Source organism: Mauremys mutica, chromosome 4 (assembly GCF_020497125.1).
Source record: "Mauremys mutica isolate MM-2020 ecotype Southern chromosome 4, ASM2049712v1, whole genome shotgun sequence".
NCBI lineage: Eukaryota > Metazoa > Chordata > Testudines > Geoemydidae > Mauremys > Mauremys mutica.
The window spans coordinates 99,940,503-99,949,994 of NC_059075.1; the positions used below are offsets into that span (position 1 = coordinate 99,940,503).

The 9,492-nt window shown below is 44.0% G+C and overlaps 1 protein-coding gene across 2 annotated transcripts in view; it reads left to right on the forward strand.

Annotated features, from left to right (window-relative positions):
- The window catches only part of TRIM66 (tripartite motif containing 66), an 80,667-nt gene that overhangs the window by 65,630 nt on the left and 5,545 nt on the right, over positions 1-9,492 (forward strand). For both annotated transcript variants that reach the window (XM_045014894.1, XM_045014895.1), the window contains exons 14-18: positions 2,396-2,456; positions 3,867-4,041; positions 4,969-5,273; positions 6,985-7,117; positions 8,485-8,559. In XM_045014894.1, the coding sequence (XP_044870829.1) occupies positions 2,396-2,456; positions 3,867-4,041; positions 4,969-5,273; positions 6,985-7,117; positions 8,485-8,559 (749 nt within the window). The remainder of the gene's footprint in view (positions 1-2,395; positions 2,457-3,866; positions 4,042-4,968; positions 5,274-6,984; positions 7,118-8,484; positions 8,560-9,492) is intronic.

Consider the following 9,492-nt stretch of genomic DNA (forward strand, 5'->3'; position numbering starts at 1 on the left):
CTGGGAGGTGAATGCTGCCCCGGGTCAGTCTGTGAGGTGTATGCTGCCCCAGGGTCCTAGCGCCTGACATCCACAAATGGCAAGGCAGGCTGCCCTTACCATGCCCTTCCCCCCTAGCCACGAGCCTCTCCGATGCCCTGAGCCCCAGCAAGAGCCCTCATCCACGGACACATACTCACCCTTCCCACACACCCCTCACACCTTCCTACGCCCCAACCCCCAGTCCAGAGCCTGCATCCAAACTCCATCCCAAAGACGGCACCCCTCACCCCTTCCTGCAAACCCACCCCTTCCTGCACACCCACCTGCAACCGTCCTCCCCCCAGAGACCGCTGTAGGAGCAGGAGCCTGTCATTCCTCTAGTGTAGAAGCGGTCTGGACATCAGTGCACACCGTACCCACCACAGTCCGCGTCCATGTTTCAACCCTTGAACAGGAATTCATAATTAAAGAAAACTTTATTAATAATCAGTGTTCCATTAAAGTTATTTTAAAACGTGTGTTGGAAGGGGGGAAACCTGGAGAACGGGGTATGTAACCGCAGATCGAAGTCAACAGTCACTGAAACAGGCTCAGGTTCACCTTCTCTGTAAATCAACTGGAGAGTCATAGGTTACCCTGCTCTCCGAGGAACCTATCTTTCAAAGCCTCCCGGATGCACAGCGCTTCCCGCTGGGATCTTCTATCCGCACGGCTGTCTGGCTGAGCGTAATCAGCAGCCAGGCGATTGGCCTCAACCTCCCATCCAGCCATAAAGGTCTCCCCCTTGCTCTCTCAGAGATTGTGGAGCACACAGCAAGCAGCAATAACAACGGGGATATTTTTTTCGCTGAGGTCCGAGCGAGTCAGTAAGCTCCGCCATCTCCCCTTGAGACGTCCGAAAGCACACTCCACCACCATTCTGCACTTGCTCAGCCGGTAGTTGAAGAGCTCCTTCTCACTGTCCAAGGCGCCTGTATAGGGCTTCATGAGCCAGGGCATTAGCGGGTAGGCTGGGTCCCCGAGGATCACTGTAGGCATCTGCACATCCCCAACCGTTACTTTGTGGTCCGGGAAGAAAGTTCCTGCCTGGAGGCGCTTAAATAGACCAGAGTTCCTGAACACACGCGCGTCATGAACCTTGCCCGGCCACCCGACGTAGATGTTGGTAAAACGTCCCCTATGGTCCACCAGTGCTTGCAGCACCATAGAAAAGTAGCCCTTTCGGTTAATGTACTCGCTGGCCTGGTGGGCCGGTCCCAGGATAGGGATGTGAGTCCCATCTATAGCCCCACCGCAGTTTGGGAATCCCATCGTGCCGAAGCCATCTATGACGACCTGGACGTTTCCCAGGGTCACTACCTTTGAGAACAGTTGCTCAACGATTGCGTGGGCTACTTGAATCACAGCAAGCCCTACGGTAGATTTGCCCACGCCAAAGTGGTTCGCTACTGACCGGTAGCTGTCTGGCGTTGCAAGTTTCCAGAGGGCTATGGCCACTCGCTTCTGCACAGTCAGGGCTGCTCGCATCCGGGTGTCCTGGCGCTTCAGGGCAGGGGACAGCAAGTCACAGAGTTCAAGGAAAGTGCCCTTACGTATCCTGAAGTTCCGCAGCCACTGTGATTCATCCCAGACCTGCAGCACTATGCGGTCCCACCAGTCTGTGCTTGTTTCCCGTGCCCAGAATCGCCGTTCCACACCATGAACTTGACCCATTGCCACCATGATCTCCACTGCGCGGCGTACCCTGCTTTGTGACAGGTCTGCGCCACTCTGTGACTTCCTGTCCTCACCGCGCTGCCGGAGCCTCCTCGCCCGATTTCTCAGCAGCTGACTGTGGAAGACGTGGACGATAAGGTGCGAGGAGTTGACAACGGCCATAAGTGCAGCGATGATCGCAGCGGGCTCCATGCTCGCAGTGCTTTGGCGTCCGAGCTGTAAACGACCAGAGAAGGGCGCGAACAGATTTCCCGCCGGCGCTTTCAAGGAGAGAGGGCGGGAGTGACGGTTCAATGATGACAGTTACCCAAAACCACCCTCGACACATTTTTTCACCCAGCAGGCATTGGGGGCTCTACCCAGCATTCCAATGGGCAGCGGGGACTGCGGGAATTGTGGGATAGCTTCCCACAGTGCACCGCTTCCAAAGTCGACGCTGGCCCCGTTACTGTGGACTCAGACAGTCGAATTAGTGTATTTAGTGTGGATACACAACTTCGACTTCATAAGGTCGATTCCACAAATTCGAATTAAGTAGATTCGAAATAGTCTTGTAGTGTAGACGTACCCTTAGACAGATATGAAATTATTCCAGATTGCCAATATGATATCACATTATGTGAATATTAAAGTGCCTCTCTACCCTAATCTGACTCTGATATTATAGATATTTTCTTAATTTTCTTTTCTGTTCCAGAGTCCAGTAATTATGAAGAGGAAAATATTGGGATGGATGTAAAAAGTAATCAGAACATCAGGTAATAGTATCACTTTCTGCATAGAAGTACTGGCCATGAAATTTGATGCACGTTGTCAGAGTGTATCCAGCTTAGTGTTGTTGGCAGGTTGTTTTAAAAGAAAACAGGTTGCCTTGTAACTAATAATTCCAGAAGACATAAAGTAACAACCATGGCTAATGCCATATATTCCAGTTGCTTGAAAGAATTTGAAAGGGCTTTTTGAAATTGCACTGGTATTTTTAAGAGGTGTGAAATGGGCCCCAGCCATCTTGGGACTTGGGGGAGCACAAAGGTGTCTCCTATTGCACACACCGTCCCCTCCACCTCTGTAGCTATGTTGCACAGAGCTCTGGTATGGGTGAGAATCTGGGCCTGCATATCACTGATGAACAAAACAAGAAATCTACCAACACCTCTTTTGTTCCTAATTTCAGTGGAATGTACACTTAACACAGCAATACTGGCAGTGTATAATAGGGATCTAGCAGTGTATGGGGTCAGGGAGGGGTAGGTGATTAAATAAGATCATGTGCAAGTGAAGATACGTTATCACCTTGGCAGAAAAACAAAGACACTTCCAGACCCTTGTTGAAGCTCATTTTTATTTTAGCTGTCTCGTTTATAATCAAGTATCAGTTAATTCTCCTTAAATACAACATTATTCTGCTCCGGTTTCTTATAAAAAATACGCATACACATTTTACAGCTAAAGGTCCTTACCATTTTATAGCACTTTATTCACCTGTATGAAATGAGTTGGAGGTCTCAGCCCAGCTCAGGGCAGACAGATTTACATTTTAAAAAGCATTTTCATAAACTGGAAAACTTCATTTTCAAAGCAATGTTGGATTCGTACATCTTCTGTGACACACTTTGTGATCATGAACATGTCACTACTTATAGACTATACCATTGGAACTACTAAAATGCCACATAATCCAAATTATATATGAAAAGTCCTGTATAGTCCAGAAAGATACAACAGAACAAGGAGTGCAGGACTCTAAATTATCTTGCCATTTTTGCATAATTTTGCTTCCAAATATTGTTTTCCAAATATTTTCACTTTGAAATGATGTGGCTAGTGTGATCTTTCTTGAAGCCAGTCACACTCTGAAGAGTGTCTGCCCTAACTAGCTTTGGGCAGTTGAAGCACAAAGGCAGGAAGGCAGACATTATAGGTAGACATTTAGGCCTCCAATTCAGCAAAGTAGCTAAGCACATGATTAAATTTAAAAAGGTGAGGAGTCCTGTTCCTCTTTAGCAAAGCACAGCAGTGTGTGCATAAATTCCACTGACTTCACCTTTAGGCATGTGCTTTAATGCTTTGCCTGAAAGAAAAAAAACAAACAGAGTAATACGGAAAAGATGTTGAAATTAGGAGAAGAGGACTCTGTACGATACTAATGAATTTGATCATAATTTCAGAGCTTATACTAAAGAGCTGAAGATCCCCTATGTGCGATTGGAACGGCTGAAAATATGTGCATCAGAATCTGGGGAGCTTCCAGTGTTCAAACTGCAGCCCCAGAAAGATGACCAAGATGAGACTTTCCTTCTGATAATTGAATGTGGTACCCAGTCTTCAAGTATGGCTATAAAAGTGAGTTGGGTTTGCATGGTTGGTTGTTTGCTTGCTTGCTTTCTCTCTTCCCCCACTGACTTTGCTAGGCTTCTTGTGATACTCTGAACTGCTCTGCTGATGGATTTTACTATTCTAAGATACTCTAGATACTTTGGTGATGGGTAGCAGTATAAAACCCCAAGATTAATAACTACTGCAGCACTGGTTAGCTGTGTTCTTAGAGTATCCCCCACCACCCTGTTACTTCCCTTTCAGGAATACTTCTGATGGGCTTCGACACCAAAGCAGTGGTTGTATATTGGTGCTGTAACTGGCCGCTTTGATCCATCCATCATACAGGGCGAACTGCTTAAAAACAAAGCTAAGACCCGTCAGACCTATGCTTTAGAACTGATGTTCAATTTAATAGTATTTAAAAAGGAACCTTCTGCCTCCTCAACATAGCTTTGGGCCTGAACTTGTTCCCATTGAAATCAATGTAGGTTTGGCATTAACGTAGATGAGAGCAAAAGACGTAGTCCCTTTTTGACACAAAAGTGGATTTCCTTTAAAACTTGCATTCACCAGAGATTCTGCATGGAATTTAGTTGTCACGAAAAACAATATAGAGTTGACATCTAATCTGGAACTGGTTCCCGTGACAGACTTTTAATAATAATAATAAATAATTAATAATATCCAGCTCTTACATAGTACTTTTCATCTTTAGCTTTCCAAGCACTTTATGATGGAGGTCAGTATCATTATCTCTGTTTTACAGATAGGGAAATTGAGGCCAGGAAGGGAAGTGACTTGGCCACGGTCACCTAGCAGGCCAGTAGCAGAGACTGGAGTTCCAGTCCAATGCTGTATCTAGCAGAGTCCACTTCAGATAGGCCTCTGTTACAGTTAGGGCATCAGATGTGAAAAAGATGATTCTATTGTTCTGGATTTCTTTCTTCCAAGGTCAATCAAGATAATCCACCTGAAGGACCAGTTCCCACATACGAAGATAGGAAGTTCCCCATCAGCCGCCCAGCCGGACAGGCACCATCTGCTTTTGTAGATATCCCTCCTGTTGATCACAAGCTTAGCAATGGGAATGGCATCCCCAGCATGAAAAAATCTCTGCTCGCTCAGGAAGCCAATCCAATTGAGAATGAGGATTTCTGTGCCGTTTGTCTGAATGGAGGAGAACTGTTGTGTTGTGATCACTGCCCCAAAGTGTTCCATCTCTCATGCCATGTTCCAGCTCTGCTCAGCTTCCCAGTGTGAGTACATATAACACTTCCCTTATTCTGTCTCTGATTCTGCCTGAGGGACATATATGTCAGTGTTACAAGGGCTCTATCACGTTCTCGCTCTGTATTGCCTTTTTTGGTCATTTTACAAAAGGCAGGAAAATTTTCCCATTCTCTCATACCAGGAGTCAGATGAATTACTAACAGTATCTATGATCTCCTCCAGCCAGCACTATAATGGAGAGGCTGACTTGAATTTTATAAACATGAATGCAGTGTGTTGGAGACAACTAAATCCCTAGATTTTGTATAAAATCTGTGGTAAAGTTCAGATTATCCTCTGTCGGGGTAAAAAACAGTGCAAGGACCAGGAAAATCAGTGAGTTTCATTTTGTAGAGTTTCCTCCTGGTTTCATTAGGGGGAGATTGTCCCACCCCCCCCCCCACACACAAAGAAGGCAGGCAGCAAGGCCTTCTAAATACATGACCTCAACTTCAGACCTATGACTCTTAAGATATTTGTGGAAGGCTGGGGCTTTTGTACAGAGAACCAGTGCTTCTGCAGTAGCCCCTGGGTCCTACTCATCTCTCTCAACCTGCCAACATCTGTAAATCTCAGTTCCATGATTCTGAATTTCAGATGTAGGTCATTTACAAAAGGAAGAGTCAGAGACACCACATTTGTGTGGAGTGCAGGTAAATTTGCCTCTAAAATGATGGAAATCCCTTGAAAGGTGGGGTACTGGTTTTCTCCGCCCAAGCCTGCAAGATTTCATTTTGTTGTTGTTGCTAGAAATAGCTAAATTGTTAAAACATAGTTTCAAAACATTGTATAAAGCAAATTTCCCTATAACATAAACTTGGTGGGCCAGCTTCAGATTCATCCCTGTTGAAGCCATTTAGTCCCTAAATGTAGCTAGTTCTTTTTCAGGGGAAGGAGGTGCGGCAATGCTGTTTGCCCATCATTGTAACTTTTTTTAATGGTAGATATTTAGGCCTGGATTCTACAAAAGTTGCATCTGTCAGGGTTCCATTGAGACCAATGGGGCTCCTGCTAAAGGATCTGCCAGTATGGACCCCTTACATCCATGCAGAGTCCCTTTCAATCATTTGGGGCCATTTATCCCAGCAAACACACATGGAGATAACTTTGAGTTCTTTGCCCATTGATGTTTTGAACCACTTCTTTTTCAGCGGTTATTGAGGATTTACTGTAGCTTGACGAGTATCTCTTTGTATAAATCCTTTGTATACTTTGAATAACTGACTCTATAATCTATAAGGGTCTGAACCAGTCTCCCCTAAAATCAATGGAAAGGCTCTGATCAGTAAGGATCAAAGAGAGAGAAATACTGACAGTGGCCCCAGGGATCTCCGATATTTATTGCATTGATTGTTTTCCCTATATTTTAATTAAAAAAAAAACTAAGCTGGAAATCATCTAGCTGTGCACTCAATAGGGTATGCTCACATATGCGCTTATTACAATTTCCCTCCTCCTCCCTCCCTCCGCTCCATCCTTTTGCCACAGTGGATGTAGCAAGCATCTTGTGTTAAATTAGATGGTAAATCTTTGGGGAAGGGACTGATTGGGGCCTATTTTAATTCAAATAATAGATATCAGTAGAGAAGATGTATTATAAAAGACCAGAATTGTTTCTAAATACCGTTTTCGCCAAAGCTTTCCATTAGGTATCAGTTGTCCTTTCAATTCAGGACATGACATTTTGCTATCTTGCAGGGGAGAATGGGTGTGTACACTCTGCCGTAACCTGTTGAAGCCCGAGGTAGAGTACGACTGTGAAAACACACGCCACAGCCGTTGTAACAAAGGGGATAGAGCACTGCATGGCCTTGATGACCTTGACCAGAAGGTGGGTACAAATATATACCAATAAATATAGACACAGAATTCCCCATTGCCAGTCTCCTCAGCTATTAAATCCCCCATGAAATATAACTCTATTCTGAAAGTCTGTGCGGTAAACTCCAGTATACTCAGCAGCTTGCACCATGAACCAAGCATCACAAATACAAGAGGGAGCTTGTGCATCTCAGTGATATCTGGAATTGTTCAGATCTTTTGGAGTTGAGTAGTGAAGTTTCTGTAGGGAAAAGGAATTGGCTACAAAGATTTCCTTTGGTTGGTTACCGAACAAAGTTGAAATGTAATGGCTCACTGGCAGTTCAGAAACAAAGTTCCTGGCACCAACTGAGAAAACGAAAGAATGATAATATAAATGTTTCTTAAGTTACCATGAACTTAAAGCATGTATGCTTTTTTTATATTGTACTACTAACCATCTTTCACCATTATATATGCATTTATATTAACGTGGAACATTTGGCCAACTACTGCCAGAGATTTGTGCTGATTACCTACTGTTAATTGGTCCTTGGTGGCAAACTTTCTAAATAAAAGATTTCTTTTAATTGTAGCTGTGTGTGGATGCATTGGGAAAAGATTTGTAAAGGGGATTAGACAGAATAGGAAGCAGAAAAGAGTTTATCGTTTCCAAATTCTAAAAAGTATCAGATGATTTAATGTGTTTAAGATTCTGTATTCTTAAAGAAACAGGGTCAATAAATTAATGTTATTTAGCAGACACCCAGAGCCAAATTTTCAAAGGGCCTTTGAAAATATACGTGTGAGATGAGTAAGTGTATCCATGTGTGCACACAAACCTTCCACTTATGCACACAAAACAATTGTTTGTGTAAGTGCTAGTCTTCATTCACAGATGTAGCCCTTTGTGCACTTGCAAAAAGAAAAGCTAAAAGGGAGGCCACATTTTCAGGGGCCTCTTGAAAATTTGGCCCTTATTATCCCATGTTCTGTACATATGATACCTCCATGTAGATCACAGCAGGTGCCTCTGATAGTGAAATGTCTCAGCTAAATAGTTTTTTACTGTTGCTGCTGTTCTTTTAATCAGTGACTGAAAGAAGTGAGAATGTGGAAGGAGTGAGCGCAAAAAGCGGGGAGGGGGGTGATTTCCCAAGAGTCAGTCTAATAATGCAATAAAATATTTATTTAGAAAGCAACATCCAATATAATATGGATCTTAAAGAAGAAAAGTAGTGTTATCATCAGCATGGTGTGTGGTATTAAAGTACTTGGTTATGAAATGAGGCTGATTATACACAGGGTTAGAAAGCATACCCTTCAGTATTCAGAAGTGCATGGCTCTGCAGCAACTCCCGGTAGTCTCAGCATTGATTCTAATTTTGGGTTTTACAGAAATGTGAAAAGTTGGTGCTTGCCCTGTTCTGCAGTAGCCTGAGCCTTCCATTCCATGAGCCTGTCAGTCCACTGGTAAGTGCTACTTACGCAGAGAACTAGGAGACAATCCAAAGAATAATCGACCTCTGCTCACAACTCTCTTCTTGTCTTCTCAAAGGATAATCACTGACATTCCAACTAAACAGTGGAGTCACCTACTGTTAGGTGTTCCTGTGCAGTGCCACTAAGGTACCAGATCAGAAACCAAAACACTGATGACCTGTACAACATGCCAGCAAATTTTCTAATAGCACGTTTGGGTATTTAGTGTAAGATGTTTACAAAATGCCAGGTTGGTGGGAGGTGTCACATTAAGTTAGGACTATTGATTTACTGGCAGTGGCAGATTAGCCACTGGGTCAATGGGGCCTGTACCCAGGGGCCCTGGAAAAATGGGCGCCCCGGTGCCCCGTCCTGCTCCACCCGCCCATGGGCACTCTTGCCTGGGAGGGAGGATGGTGCGCGGGGGCTTGCCCTGCTCCGCCTGGCAGAAAGCAGGGGGGCCCACTTGCTCTGGCGCAGGGCCCCCACAAACTCTAATCCAATTACTGGATATGTAGAAAATGCAAGATAGCCCAGTGGTGCAGTGGCAGTATATTATGCTGCCATAAGAGTAGGTTTGGAAGGATTAGACTTTTACTGGTAAATGTCGGTAAACATCAATTTCACCTTTCAAACACAAACCAACGAAAAATATTTCCATCTATAATAACAATTTACAGGTAGGCAAAGTAAGAAAAATGCTGCTTGACAGTTGATGTTGACAGTTGGTGTTTTAATGATCATAAAACTGTAACTTTTTGAATCTCTATGTCTACTGTCATTAAATTGTCTGTCTATCTGTCTGACCCGCCCAACCCTTAATTTCCCAAAACTGTGAAAATTTGAATAGATTGAAATAGAAAAAATGCTTAAAACCCATAATTTTATACAACTGTAAAAACTGAAATTGATAAAAATAAATGC